The sequence below is a fragment of the Podarcis liolepis genome (assembly GCF_965112155.1).
Source record: "Podarcis liolepis genome assembly, chromosome: 13".
NCBI lineage: Eukaryota > Metazoa > Chordata > Lepidosauria > Squamata > Lacertidae > Podarcis > Podarcis liolepis.
The window spans coordinates 14,327,001-14,342,254 of NC_139573.1; the positions used below are offsets into that span (position 1 = coordinate 14,327,001).

The window sequence follows — 15,254 nt, forward strand, 5'->3', positions numbered from 1 at the left end:
AATTCATATATATAGTGCTTTATTTACATCCTGAAGCAAATTTAGTCATGTTGAAAAACAACAACACTAAGGCATAAAAGACATGATTCCCTACCGCAAAAGAATCCTGGGAACTGTAGGTTAACCATTCACAGAGCTACAATTCCCAGGACTCTTATGTAAGAAACGCCCCACAGGGAGAGGAAGGGGAGTGTGAAGTTACTCACCAGTTTCATAGTGTTGCCATCCCAAATCTTCACATCTCGGTCATGTGATGCTGTTACAATCCTCTCTCCGAGGACATGCAGGGCTGTGATTTTGTCACTGTGAATCTAGTAACAACAGACGCAGAAGAATTTTTAAAGTCCGCTAGGGCTTGGGAAGTGCTTCCTTGGGGCCACAGGGAGAGCGAGAGAGAGATCACACTGCCTTACCCCCACCCTCTCTGTGACCCTGAGGATTCAGGCCAATTAAGGAAGTCCCAGTTCTCAAGCCCCGAGAGCATTTTTAAAGTCACTTTGCATACTCACAGTCTACTATTACACAGCATTTACTAAAATGTATCTGTGCTCAAAGTGGTTCACATTTTAAAAACAAGCCAGTCTAAATGCAGCATGATGAATGTATGTAATGCACTCAGGGCAATTTCATCTCATTAGGAAATAGAATGTAAAGTAAGAGTCTGGTTTGGGGTCCAAATTTCAGTGGACTTTTTCACTGTTCCCCACAAGGCAGTATTTTCCTGCTCCAGCAGAACAACAAAAGTGCATCCATGCCACAAACCTAAGATCGTTTTGTAAGCAACTTCTGCTCTTTTGGTTTACACTGCATAACCTTGGGCATTGTAGGTTTGTCGAGGAAGCTTAGATTTTCCTGCTAAGAGACCTAAAACGACCTTCCTTTACAAAACTGCAGTTCCCCTAGATGTGGATGCACTGCAAGTGAACTCTATGGAAGCATCTCCAAACTGGATCAGGCCCCAGAGGTAGGCAAGGGCTCAAAATCCCGGGCACGTGACTCAAAATTGCACCCGGGAGGCATCCCGCTCGCTGCTCAGGCTGATGATTCAGACGCAGGTGGGTCCCCATTCATCCTATCTTCTCCCCCCATCCCTAGGACTTGCCTTTTTCCTCTGCCAGCCATCAGGCTTCCATTTATCCACTCTCTCCTCAGTCTGCCGGGTCTGAGTCCAGAGGCATCCTTCAGAGTCTGCGCATAATAGGAGTTTACCTGTCCCAATGGAAAAGCCAGAATTAAGAGTGCATCTCTCCCTCCAACTCTAACTCCACTCCTTTCAAATCAGCTGGAGCTCTGCTAGATCAGGCCTATAGTCCAGCATTCTGTTCTCAGAGTAGCCAACCAGGTGCCCACAAGCCCATATCCAAAATCTACCACTTACGCATCCACCTTTCTAATGCAAGCTGATTTCTGCTGTCTTTTACAGGGCTTTTCATATTCTGTGCTGGAGTAGCCAATAGGGTGCCTGCCAGATCTCATTTGACTACAACTTCCATGCTTGCTGAGGCCTAGGGGAATTGCAATCTGGAGTTTTGGGGAGCGTGACCTTCGGCTACCCCTACACTGTGCCAATCTCCACCCAGTTACAACCTACAAAATTATTGCACCTCGTTGGAATCTTAGATAGCAAATGTTTTAAGCCCATTAAATGTGATTTCATTCCAGAGGCAGGCCGTCAACACGGGCTCCTCTGGGGTTGCCAAGCCGGGGACGCCCCCAGAGTTTCAAGTATGTCTGCACAACATTAAGCAACAAGAAGGTTCTGAGCGCAAGAGTGACATTTTGCTTCAGCAAAAGTCTCTCTCAAAAAAATATAAAAGTGAGACTGGGATAACCAGGAACCTGGTCTTGGCCTCACCTTTGACCTGCCGGGCAGCAGTGACCCAAACAGAGGGCCTTTTGGGTACCCATGGTATCTTCTCCAGGGCGTCTGTGTCCTCTAACTTCCCAGATTCGGTTACCCTCTAAAGGAACAAACAGAAGACGACTCTGGTGAGGAAAGGGCAACTCAAGAAATTAGCAGGCCTCTCCTGGCAGAAGACCCACGTCCCACCTGCCTTGGGAGTCTGAGCTGGTCAGACCAAGGGCACAAGATCACAGAACAACTGAGGCAGCCATGCCACAACGGCAACCGAGCTGCAGGATCTCCTTTTGGACTGGACAGCCTGGTGGAACAATTCCTGCAAAAACCAGGCATCACCGGAAGTAATTGGAATGAGGGTGGGTAGCGGGAAAGCTCAGATGTGGGATGAGCAATCGGGGGAGGCCTGCAGAGCCACATTTGCCCACCCCCCACCCCCAGGCCTGAGGCCTGTACACAGAGACACATATATGCTTGCTTAAAGCCACCAAAGGAGCTGCTTTCTGAGCTGATACTATCCCTGGGCTCAGGGATCAGGAGACTTTGTACATAGTTTCCGCTAGGACTTGGGAAACCTGGGCTCAAGTCCCCCACATGGAGCTCCCTGGGCAAGCCCCTTGCCCCTTCCCCCTAGTTCACAGGGTTGCTGTGGGGATGAAAGGGGGGAGAACCATGAAAGTCACCTTGAGCTCCCTTTGAGAAAAAAGTGGGATGTCAATGCAATCAGTTCACCAATAATAAGCAGGGGTTATGCAGGTAGACAGCATCTTAAAAAGCAGAGACATCACCTTGCCAACAAAGGTCCATATTGTTAAAGCTATGGTTTTCCCAGTAGTGATGTATGGAAGTGAGAGCTGGACCATAAAGAAGGCTGATTGCCGAAGAATTGATGCTTTTGAATTATGGTGTTGGAGGAGACTCTTCAGAGTCCCACGGACTGCAAGAAGATCAAACCTCTCCATTCTTAAGGAAATCAGCCCTGAGTGCTCACTGGAAGGACAGATCCTGAAGCTGAGGCTCCAATACTTTGGCCACCTCATGAGAAGAGAAGACTCCCTGGAAAAGACCCTGATGTTGGGAAAGATGGAGGGCACAAGGAGAAGGGGATGACAGAGGACGAGATGGTTGGATAGTGTTCTCGAAGCTACCAGCATGATTTTGACCAAACTGCGGGAGGCAGGAGTGCAACAACATGTAGGTAGACGCAGCCTGGCAGGCTCAGAGCTCAGCAATTGGCCAAATCCTGTGGTGATTCCCACCTGGGCCACTCAGTGGCCACTCACCATCTTGAACAAGGTCGGGCTGTGCACGGAGTCCCAGATGTGAAATATATGCCCCTCCTCCTCCTCGGACACAGATATGTCAAAGCTCACGTGCTGTTGGATATCCCACACTTTGTCTGTGTATCTGAGATGGAGGTAAAGAAGATCAGCACTGGAGCCATGGAAGTAAGACTGTTCCACCACCTAGAAATGTCTTCCCCCAGCCCCTCGAGGGCCGCTGTTCTCCCAACTCACGGGTTCTGCTGGAAGCTCTCAGCTCCAGGCTGCAGCACCAGCAGGTCTCCGCTGGCCATCCCTAGGACTATGGGGCCGCTGGGCCTGAGCACGCCCACACAGAGCGCAGACGACTCCTCTGCTTGGCGCAGGCACTTCTTGCGGGTCAAGCTGTGCAATGGGAAAAGGGAGAAATACACACACAGAGAAGAATACAAAAAAACTCAGGATCAGCAACATGCTGTGGAGACACAGCTGTGGAGAAGCAGAGGTCTGGAGGAGCTCTCTCTTGGTTATGGGGCTGAGAGCTCCATTGTGCAGTCAGGCACTCCCAGGGCAAGTGGCTCACATTGGAGACCCAGCAGTCCTGGGACAGTTTGTGCAACCTTACCTGATGGTTCCATCGCGCTGCCTGCTTATGTACCAGAGGCTGATCCCATCAGCTGCCACAAGGATGGTGCGGGTGGAAGTGAAGGCTAAGGCACTGATGCAACGCTGGCCGGCCTGGATGGTGAAAGAAGCGAAGCCACTCATGCAACAGTTTGCTATACCAAAGGGCCGGACGAAGCCCAAGGTGCATTTGGATAGCTCAGTTGGTAGAGCACAAGACTCTCAATCTTGGAGCTGTGGGTTCTAGCTCCACGATGGGCAAAAGATTCCTGCACTGCAGGGGCTTGGGACTGAATGACCCTCAAGAATCCATTCCAACTCTATGGCCACCAGGTGGCGGCTTCTCCCTCCAAGCCTTCTTTCCGGCACTGGAGAGGCGAGGGGTGAGGAAGCTGTGGCCCTTCAGATGATGTTGGGGAGTCCAGCGCCCTTGGGCTTACCTTCACTTTCTCCACAGCCTTGGCTTTGTGCCAGAGGACCAGGTCTCCACGTTCCCCACCAGACACAACGAAGTCCCCATCGGGGGACCAGGCCAAGGCTGTGACGGCACCCTGGTGAGTGGGAAGGTCTTTGGCGGCTCCTGCTGGTGAGCAAGGGGGGAAACAGCTCAGCAAGAAAACGATAAGCTGGGACCAACCAGTTTGCAGTTTTAAAACACGTATTTGGTCACATGCACACATGCAACTTGGTCACATGCACACATGCAACTCCCCAAGAATGCTGAGAACCGTAGTTTGTCAAGGGCACTGGGAATTGTAGCTCTGTGAGGGGGTAGTTCGCAGGATTCTTGGGGTGTGTGCTTGAAATGGATGGTGTTTGTGCGACCCTAATGTGCACAGTGAGGGGAAAGGATGGAGCCACAATGTGTCGTCGTGAGAGGTCAGCTGGAAATCTCTCCACCCTCCACTCCAAACACAGCTGGTTTAATCGTGTGGACACAAAATTCTGACAACAAATGAACACACCCAAATTGGTCATTAAACGTGGGGAAACCTGTAAGCTCAGTGGAAAAGCTTAACTGCCTTGCATGCAGAAGGCTCCCGGTTTCAATCGCCAAGGAGGGCTAGGAAGAATCTGCCTGAACTTCTGGAGAGCCCAGAGCCAACCCACATAGACAATACTGAGCTAGGTGGACCAATGGCCTCCCCCGGTATACGGCAGATGGGCTCTTTGGTAACGGACGCAAAACACAAGCAACTGTGCTCCCAACCAACCTTTTGGTTTGACCCACAAATGCAGGAAGAGCAGGGAGCCGTGAGAAGGGCCCATCCCTGCAAATACTAACCCTTTTCCTTGGGGACGGCCCACACTCGGACTGTGTTGTCTTTGGATATTGTCAGGAAAGAGGAAGATGCTGGGGAAGCAGCAGCCCCATAGATGGCAGCGCAGTGGCCAGGGAAGACGTCAGGTTCCGCCAGCTGCGAGGAAACAGGAAACGAGTGAGCAAGGAGCTGGGAGGCAGAACAGGGCTTGGGTCTAGGTGCCAAGAGTTGCCCACGCGGGAGAGATTATTATGGTGTAGGTGCAGGGCAGACCAGGTTGGCTCCTATCCAACAAGAATGATACCTAAAAGTTGATCCATCAGGTAAGAAGACTTTAAGCCGTATGCTAACCGAGTTCTCAGTAAGTGTTCCAGCAGCTCTGAAGTTGAGCCAACTTTTGTCACTTTCCCCTCATGCATGCCCTATTTGTGAGAGGCAGACAAGCCTAGGGTGTGCCCAAGCTGTACCTTTGAAGCACATGCCAAGCACACTTTCCCTCAGAGGATTCTGGGTCCTGTAGTTTGTTAAGGGCTGCTGGGACTTGTCCCTCTGCGAGGGGTAAACTACTGTGCCCAGACTCCTGTGAGGGAAAGAGTGTGCTTGGAATGTGCTTTAAAAGGTGTATTGGGTACACAGCCTCAGAAGAGGTGATATAGGAAACATTTAAACTGCTGCTGTGGCTGGTTTGCCCAGCCTTACAAGCGTAGCCAAGAGGTTGTGGGTTGTTGTTTTTTTTGGGGTGGGGTGGGAATATAGCCTAACAGGTAAACGTTAAGATATTTATTAGGCAACTATGGATAACAGGCTGCCCTTAACGCAAGTAACTGCAGAGTCTTTGAGTCGTCAAATCACCAGCCAAATTTCCAAGGGCATTTTTGTTTAGGGCAGCCTTTGCCAACCTGGTGCTCTCTCCAGATGTTCTGGACTACAACTCCCATCAGACAGCACAGGGCACTGGCTAGGGGCTGGTGGGAGTTGTAGTCTAAACATCTGGAGAGAACAAGGTTGGTGAATGTTTAGTACATCAAATCTACACACACACACACACACACACACACACACACACACACTCTCCTCCCATCTCTCACCTTCAGGGGCTTCCAAAGTTTCACTGTGCCATCACCGCCAGCTGCAGCCAAAATAAACTCTTTTTCCCCTGTGAAAAAAAAAAAGAAATGTACTAACAGAATGCTTATGAAGGTAGGGTAGAGGGCAAAAAGCAGGTCAGCTGTTCCAAGTGACAATACCCCTCACTCCCCAACTTTAAGGGCAATACTTCCCCACTTTGAAAATCTGTTTTCACATGTTTTCTTTAATTCTGGCTATTTATAAAACCATATCTGACCAATAATAAAATTATTATTATTTCCACATTCACTAAAATCTTCCTCATCTAACTGGCAACTAAAAACAGCCAACTTTCTCACAGGTGACTTTGCACAAACCAAAGAAAGGTCTTCAGTCACGTAATTAAGCTAAGCTTCTTCAGAGAGGCCAAGCTGCTCAGCAACCCACAGCCCCCTGTCAGACCTTGGTATTCTTACATTACCAAGTTCAAAATCTGCTAGACAGCTCAGATCTACAGTCTTGAAAGGGCTGCTTGCAATACCTTACTTGGACAGTGAACAATCTGAGCATTCAAACTTGTACATATTCGTGTGAACCTTAACCTCATCTAAAATAAATGCAAATATGCACATGGATTCATTTGTATCATACTGTCAAGTAACGGAGACCAGAATTTCAGAGCTCATTTCCCTTCCCCAGATTTTCAAAAAGTGGTGGCTGAAGTATCTTACGTGGATCTCTGAAGCCTGCACAGTGGTTGGCCCGGTCAGGGTGAGCCAGGAAGCGAGTCATCTCCAGCCCCTGTCGGTTCCACGCCACCAGCATCCCATCCCTGCCCACGGAGAACACATGTTCTTTCTGTCACAGGAACCAGAAAGAGTAGCGGTCAACAAAGGATGAAGCAAGGCCATGCATATTTATCCAGAGGACGACTGCAACAAGTGTTCCATGCACAGAGTTAAGGCAGAGATGGGGAACTTCAGGGCCAGGGGCCGCATCCGGCCATCGGATTCCTCCCTGCAGGCCGCACCCCTCACTTCACTGCCCCAACTGGTTTTTCCTGGATGGAACAGGCCCTTGCATTCTGATAGTGCTTCTTGCTTGCATGGATGGAGAAGGGGGCGTTGTGCGGGGAACATTTAACATTTGTTGCTCCACCCACTTTTGCCTCTGGCCCCACCCACCATTGGCATGTGGCCCCAGGAAGCTTGCCCAGAAAGGAATGTGGTCCCCAGGATGAAAAAAGGGTTTCTAAATCCCAGGCTGAAGGACTGGTTGTGTCAAAGGGGAGCCAAGGCAGGATAGGCCACAGACACAAGGTCAATAATAGAGTTGGGGAGACTAGAATGGACCTTGGAGGACCTGGGAACAGCACTGAGGTTTTTTTAATGGCATCCATAAGACACTCAAGGCCAAACTATGCAAGATGGTAAGATGTATCTATACTCAGCTGGGATAGCTCAGCCCCACACTGGACAAGAGATTCCTGCACTGACGGGGGCTGCACTAGATAAACCAGCTCCTGGTGCCTTCCAACTCATCAATGCTCTGATTTAACCTGTACAGCAGTGTTTCTTTGTTTTTGCTTTTTAACGTAAGGATTCGCTGTGGCGGCTGGTATCTGTGGGAGATTTCCTCCCAATGCAAATATGGCATTTTCCAAAAAAGGAGGGATTCTCTTCAGGAGGGGAAGAGAAGGCAACCTAGATAGGTTTTTCTCCCACCCACCGCTGTTCCTATTTGCAGCCTTCACCCACCCTGGTGCTCCCCAGAGTTTTGGAGTACAACTCCCCCCAGCCCCACCCAGAAAAATATGCACATTAAAAGCAAACATGTCTTTAATGCAACATCTGGTTTGTCCCCTCAGGTGCTATTTCAGGCAGATGAAGATGTTCTGTGACTTGCCGCCTATTCATTTTAGAATCCACAAAGCCCAATCCAGCGTGCTTTGCAGAATTCAGGAAAGCATCTAGGGCCAAGGTAGAAAAATGAAGGACGAAGCCTCAGAAGGATTCTATTGCCTACCTCACTCGTGACACTGCATACTGGGCTTTGGTGGCCCAGGAATTCCTGGAGGCGCTGGCCAGTTTTGGGATCCCAGAGGCAGACAGTGCAGTCGTTGGAGCCAGTGAGCTGTTTGGGGAACAATGCAAAGGTCAGGCAGGAAGTTAGAAATGGTGGGATGTACATCAGAGGCTGCTAAATTTAGGAGACCTGCCATGGGTGATACTCCCAACCACCTAAGTTTGGAAGATGACAGGAGGAATCAGATGTTCCGAATAATCAACTGGCAAATTATCACCAGGGTACCAAACATATCAAAGCCAGTATCAGCACCTAGCATCCTTGGGGCAGCTGCCACCATCCCAACACCCTGACAAGGGCCCTTCACTGATGCCTGCTCCGGGACCGAGGGATGCCAGAGAATTCAGAGGAACGTAGAAAAGGAAGTGAACAAATACTGCAATTCACATGTCTGCCTGTTGTCAGTAACAGAAATTAGTCAAATGGGATTCATAGAATCATAGAATCATAGAGTTGGAAGAGACCACAAGGGCCATCAAGTCCAACCCCCTGCCAAGCAGCAAACACCATCAGAGCACTCCTGACATATGGTTGTCAAGCCTCTGCTTAAAGACCTCCAAAGAAGGAGACTCCACCACACTCCTTGACAGCAAATTCCACTGTCGAATTCATTTGTTTGAAAGTCCGCAAAGGATACGTAATAGACAACTTTTTGGCTTTTTGATGTTACCTTGACACTCGTACGTAAGTTACATAAGTTATGTAAACAGTTTTGTCATTTATGTTTAACAGAGGACATGTAACATTTAGTAGAAACCAAACTGCAGTGTAATGGAAACAGTGACAAGTATGATGAATACAGGTCAGAACTGAAATCCCTGCCTTCTCCCATCCCTACTGGGCCATCCTTTGAATCCAAATAATAAATGTCCACTATTGGCCCTGCTGGCTGCAACTGATGAGAGCTGGGAGTCCAAGACAACCCAAAAGCAGCTTGTTAGCTTCCCTTGTGCCCAAACACTAGCTTTCCTCCCCACTCACTGCATGCAGGAGCCAACTGCATGCAGGATGAGCTACTGCAAAGAGCTGCTAGGTTAAATAGGTGGGTGCCCAGACCTGCCCTTTGGGAAGGGCCATAAGCTGGCTCTGTTTGGTCCTCCATTTCTGGGATTCTTCGTGCATGAAAAGCCCACCTACCCACCCACTCCGTGCGGCGGCCATCCAAACTCACCAACATGGGGCCTGCCCAGGCGCAGCAGGAGATCCAGTCCTGGTGGCAGAAAAGCATGGAGCGCCAGAGGGAAGGGGTCTTCTGGGAGGGGTCCCTGACATCCCAGAGAAACAAGGCCTGAAAACCGGAGCAGAACACAGTGAAAAAAATAAAATAAGAACCTACCTTTTGTTAACATTACACCAGTCTTTTGCCCTGTTCCTTACTCTGCTCCACCTCCAAAAGCAGTAATTCCCCCCCCCCCACTTTCTGCCTTTTCATATCACAGGGATGACCGACCTCTGGCTTGGAAGCTGAATGTGGCCCTCTAGGTTTTTCTGTGTGGCCCTCAGGACTCTCCTCGGGCCATGCCCACTCCATGTCTCTGCTCTATACCCTCCCTTGAGTATTTTTGCCTGACTGGAATGTGTGTCACTGAACTCCAACAGTGCCGCTTGCTGGACTGGATGTAGGACGGCGCGGGGTACATGGGTACAGACACTTGCCCACTGCACAAGAGGCAAAATTCACATCTGTTGCTCTGCTCGCTTCTATCTCTGGCATGTGGCCCTCAAAAAGTTGCCTCGGAGGCAATGTGACCCCCCCCCCTTAGGCTGAAAAGGGTTTCCTGCCTCTGCCACAGCATCTCCTCTGCCAAGAAGTATCCTGCAAAGGTTTCTGGGGCATCTCGTTTGGTGCACAGGCTTGCCGAATGAGATATTAGTTGGACCAGCTGAGCCACACAATTGCTTTGAGCGCATATCAACATCTATTCGGAGGTATGCTTTGCGAGGGGAAGATCAAGGAAGCTCTGTGCCACCCCTGCTGGGCCTTGCGGAAGAGCCCTGTCCTTGAGACAAGGCTGTCTTACTCACCCGGTCTTTGCCTCCCGTAGCAAGGTAGCGGCCGTCAAGGCTGAAGGCGCAGCATGTAACCCCCCCGGTGTGACCCCGGAGGACAGCAAGGGGCAGGGTGTCAGCATCTGCAGCAGGATCTGTTGGTCTCAGAGTCTCTGAAAGCCACAGCTGGACAGTGAAATCCTCTACAGAGGAGAAAAAGAATATGAGGGGGGAAATTCTGGTGAAAGAATGGTGGCCTCAGACTGAGGGATCACGAGGGGAGGCCTCCAGGCCTCTATGTCTGACCCTCGGGACTCTACTCAGTCCTCACTGACCCAGATGGAAGACAGGGCTGTGCAGCCAGTTTCTCCTTTGCCATGGACACCCCTAACAACATGGCGACTGCAGCAAGCTGCTTCCGTCTAGGTCTCTGGCCTTTGCTCTCCCCACAGACTTTGACAATGCAGGGCCCTAGTTGCTCTGATAGAAGTTGCTCCACTTTCATGACCAGCCAAGTCACTGGGCCAGCAAAGAAAGCCAACTTTTTGAAGGCCTACTCTAGAAAGTGCGGAAGCAAGCCAGGGAGGGGCACCCATCGCTGAGGCACCAATCACTTCCTAGGCTCTGGAAAAATCTCAACACAAGGAGTTCTCGAGTAGGCTGGTATAGCCAGAATACAACAGGAGAGGGAGAGGGAGAAAAAGGAAGGAAGGAATTGGAGGAAGATAAGAAGCTCTTATCAAGAGTACAGTGGTGCCTCGCAAGACGAAATTAATTTTTTCATCTTGCGGTTTTGTTTTTTTTTTGTCTTGCGAAGCATGGTGTCGGAAAAGTTTTGTAAAAGCTTCAAAAATCACCAAAGTCTTCAAAAACCTCAAAAAAGGCTACCACACCGCGTGCTATGAGTTGCTCCTCGAAGTCAAGTCGCAACTGTATTAACGGTTTTAAGAAAAAGGAAACAAACTTGCAAACTTCCCATAGGGAAAATTGTCTTGCGAAGCAACTCAAAAAACCAAAAACCCTTTCGTTTTGCGAGTTTTCCATCTTGCGAGGTACCACTGTATTGGGTCCATCTAAATTCAATGTAGTCCTGCAATGACTGAAAGTGGATTGCCAAGGTTTTTCACACGGGGGGGGGGGGACACAATGGGCCCACATGATAACTGGAGCCTAAGCCCAAAGCCCGCATCAGCTCTGCCTCTTATTACAAGCTTCCCTCTCTCCTTCCACTGTCATGCAGTTTGCAAGGCAAAAGAGAAGCTACTTAGGTCATCTAAATCAACCCCTGCATTATCCAGCCCAAACTCTCCCTTCCTTTCATCCACAGCTTCTGGCTGAAGCCCTAAGGAGAGGCAAGGATGGAGAAAGGCAAGCAATGTAATGCCTCCCACCAGGGGCTTCTTCTCTAAATCACCTGACACCGACGCCACCAGCTTCTCGAAGACGGCGAGGCCCGTCACGGCTCCTTTGTGGCCTTGCAGCTTACGGAGGCAAAGGCGGCTGTACTGGGAGGTGTTTGTGACGTACAGGGACCCGTCGCTGCTGCCCCCAACCAGGTGGAGCCTGTCCAGCCAGGCCAGGCTACAGAAAGCAACCCCCGTTGCAGCAGAGTGGGTGAATGGAGTGTCTAAGAGAGACAGAAATAAAATGGAAGAACTTGGGAGCGCTGAAGACCAGTCCTCCAGGATAGAATTGCACCTGGGTAGAAATTCTTACTGGTGAACCAAGTAAGATGGGCAGCATATACATCATCATCATTATTATTAACACCAGGAACAGCCAATATGGTGCCCTTCAGATGTTGCTGGACTGCACCTCCCATATTCCCTGACCACCGGGCTGCTCTTGCCAAGGCTGATGGGAGCGGAAATCCAACAACATATGGGAGGCCGCAGGGTTTCGTCGAGGATTCAAATGGCTTACGGAGACAAATGCAAAACGTACGCCCAAGATGTATGAAGACCTTGAGGTCTCCTGAATGGTGCCCCACAGCCAAGCGGCTGCAATCGGGATTGGCTGCAGTGCACAGAGCTGGGGAGGAGGCTCCTGACCGCAAAGTCCTCCACAGTTGCCCCTGGTGACCTGCCCAAAGCTGGACCTGCAACTCAGAACGGACAAAGTCAGTTATGTTAGGCACAAAGAAATGCACACGTCATACTGAGAAGAGATCCCTCCTGCAATGTTAACACTCTCTCTCTCTCTCTTCAGTGGCCGCATCCACACTGTTTAAAGCACTATTATCCCATTTAAACACTTCAGGGGTCCCTTCCAACTCTGTAATTCTGTGATTCTACAAGGTGTGACCGGAAAATTCGGTGAATGGTCACAGAAATCGGACAGCGAGAAATATTCGAATCTACATGCCTTACAGGCCTTCAATGTAGCCCCCCTCTGATACAATGCTCCGTTGACAACGTCCGTAGAACTGTTGAAAGCTTCTGGAGAAGTCCTCTTTTCATACTGCTTTCAGTTCCCTTGTCACAGCACTTTGGACGTGTGAAATGTTGGAAAATCTGTGCCCTTTCAGTGCAGATTTCAGTTTTGGGGGAAAAGAAATCTGGTGGGGCCACATGGGGAGAATATGGAGGGTGGGGCAACTCAGTAACCTCAGTAATGATTTCACACAGAATATACAATTCTTCCGCCATCATTTGAACAGACAAACGCCGATCCCACATCAATAACTCATGAACTCTGCCGACGTTTGCTGACGTTCTGCTTGTTGACGGTCTGCCAGACCGGGGGTCATCTTCGATGGTTTGCCGCCCTTCACAGAAATGCTTAAACCACTCACACACTGCCTTTCAAGTTACAGCTTCATCTCCATGCACAATTGTGAGCATTTTGTGGGTTTCCAATGCCGATTGTACGTTTGAATATTTCTCACTGTCCGATTTCTGTGACCATTCACCAAACTTTCCGGTCACACCTTGTATGAACAGTCATAGCTTCCCTGCTGCCCTCCTGAAGTATCCTGAGAACTGTAGTTAAGAGTGACCACGCCATGGAGCTACAATTCCCAACATTCCACCCATTCCCAATCAATACAATATTATTATTATTAGTAGTAGTAATAATACCACCTTGCAATCTTCTCCTGCTGTGAGCAGTTCGCCCCCTGGGAGGAACAGAGCAACAGAGACACAACCCGAGTGACTTGAGAATGTTTTCAAGACAACAGCCTCCTGCCATGACCAGAGATGGACAGATCCCATCAGGGTTCCTGCTGCCAAAACATTTCCAGCCGAGGAGAAGGAAATGGAATGGATGGAGGCATCGTGGCCTTTCATCACCTGTAAGGGGAAACAGGAGTCAAAAAAGCAGCTACGTTCTGTAGGAGGTGCATCAAGATGGGGAACCTGTGACTCAGAAGATGTGGCTGGAGTGCAACTCTCATCGGCCCCTTCTGCCAGCAGAGGCAATCAGGGGAGTTGTGGTTATCAGAAGTGAAACAGCAGGGATGCTTCAATTTGTAACTTAAAGGTTAATTCTGTTATCAATAAGACAGCTAACCAGGTACGGAGGAAGCTTAGTAGAGTGGCATGATTTCTAGTGAGGTAGCACATGCTCTGATTGGCTGTGTAGTTCTGAGAGAGTTTTCCCCTGTATATTTGGCTGAATGTCTCCCTATTTTCTGTTTCTCAAATTATATGCTGCTTTGTTCATTTCCCTCAGTCAAGTGTTATCAGGACTTTTCTCTCCAGACTCCAGCTGTGTTATTTAAATGACTTTGCTAATAGGAGTTCTGCAACATCTGAAGATCACAGATTCTCCCATCTCTGAAATACACTAAATCTGAAAGCTGCCTCTGTTTTCATTGTCTTGATCTCTTTAACCCACCCCTAACCAACAATATTTAGAATATTTCCCCCTTCCTCACCGAGGTCACACTCATCTCATTAGCATCCAGGACGGTGACAGTTCTGTCCCACCCTCCGGTGGCGACCAATTGACCTTCGGGGTGAAAGGCCACACAGTTCAAAGGACACAAGCAGTCTCGTTCATGTGTCAGCTGACCATGAGTAGATTCCCAGAGCTGAAAAAGAAAATTACAAACAAGCGCTATTGCTACTGAATCCTAAAAGGATTCCTTCCCTGTTAAAAAATAAAAGTGTCACTATTGCCAATGCATAAATTTTCCCCATTCCCTTAAGGAAGCGTTCTGTAATTACTTGCACATGAAAGAATTCCCCCCCCCCCATACCTTGATAATGCAAGTAAACTGCTGGCAGAGCTATAATCCCCAGAGTGGTTTATCAATCAATCCACCTTCCCAGGGGATTCTGGAAATTGTAGCTCTGTGAGGTATACAGTGGTGCCTCGCAAGACGAAATTAATCCATTCCACGAGTCTCTTCGTCTAGCGGTTTTTTCGTCTTGCGAAGCAACCCTATTAGCGGCTTAGCGGATTAGCGCTATTAGTGGTTTAGCGGCTATTAAAGGCTTATCGGCTAAAAGGCTATTAGTGGCTTAGAAAAAGGGGGGGGAGCGAAAAAAATCGCAAGACTCGCAAGACTTTTTCGTTTTGCGAAGCAAGCCCATAGGGAAATTCATCTTGCGAAGCGCATCGAAAAACGGAAAAACCTTTCGTCTAGCGGGTTTTTTGTCTTGCGGGACACCAATGTATAGGGGTCTCCTAACAACTCTCAGCACTCTTAAACTACAGTTTCCAGAATTCTTCAACTTTTCAAACCAGTGCTCTAGCATGTGGCCTTTGTCAAAATGGCCGTCATCCCCCTCAAAGCTGGGACAGAAACAAGTTGGAAAGGAAAGTTTGGAAGAGAGCAAATACCTTGAGGTGGCCATCCAGGGAGACAGTCGCAAGCAGCTTGCAGCCAGCGTTGGTGCAGCAATCCGTGATCTGGGTCTTATGGGCATCTGTGCCCATGAGCCTAAACACCCCGCGAGCAAAACGAAAAGAAGAACATGTCACTTAAAGCTGGCACCCAGCTGAGCTAGTCAAGCAATATTAAGCAAGAAGCAGGATGGAAGATACTGGAAAAATTAAGAATTAGCAAATTAGCTACAGCAGCCATTTTGGATTCGATTATCCTCAGGTCTTGCTTGCAAACTTCCCAGAGCCATGCAACAGGATGCTGGACTCGGC

At 49.2% G+C, this 15,254-nt stretch overlaps 1 protein-coding gene across 4 annotated transcripts in view; it reads right to left on the bottom strand.

The window, feature by feature from the left end:
* Positions 1-15,254, bottom strand: part of TEP1 (telomerase associated protein 1) — a gene marked incomplete at its 5' end in the record, with an annotated part of 52,343 nt that overhangs the window by 732 nt on the left and 36,357 nt on the right. For 2 of the 4 annotated variants that reach the window (XM_083471074.1, XM_083471072.1), the window contains 18 exons: positions 207-311; positions 1,103-1,209; positions 1,856-1,961; positions 3,142-3,265; positions 3,376-3,525; positions 3,746-3,858; positions 4,185-4,327; positions 5,030-5,162; positions 6,095-6,162; positions 6,806-6,932; positions 8,100-8,207; positions 9,331-9,447; positions 10,185-10,351; positions 11,563-11,775; positions 12,093-12,246; positions 13,232-13,441; positions 14,029-14,184; positions 14,940-15,039. In XM_083471074.1, coding sequence (XP_083327200.1) covers positions 207-311; positions 1,103-1,209; positions 1,856-1,961; positions 3,142-3,265; positions 3,376-3,525; positions 3,746-3,858; positions 4,185-4,327; positions 5,030-5,162; positions 6,095-6,162; positions 6,806-6,932; positions 8,100-8,207; positions 9,331-9,447; positions 10,185-10,351; positions 11,563-11,775; positions 12,093-12,246; positions 13,232-13,441; positions 14,029-14,184; positions 14,940-15,039 — 2,401 coding nt within the window. The remainder of the gene's footprint in view (positions 1-206; positions 312-1,102; positions 1,210-1,855; positions 1,962-3,141; positions 3,266-3,375; positions 3,526-3,745; positions 3,859-4,184; positions 4,328-5,029; positions 5,163-6,094; positions 6,163-6,805; positions 6,933-8,099; positions 8,208-9,330; positions 9,448-10,184; positions 10,352-11,562; positions 11,776-12,092; positions 12,247-13,231; positions 13,442-14,028; positions 14,185-14,939; positions 15,040-15,254) is intronic. The other 2 variants (XM_083471073.1, XM_083471075.1) reach the window with 1 other exon arrangement.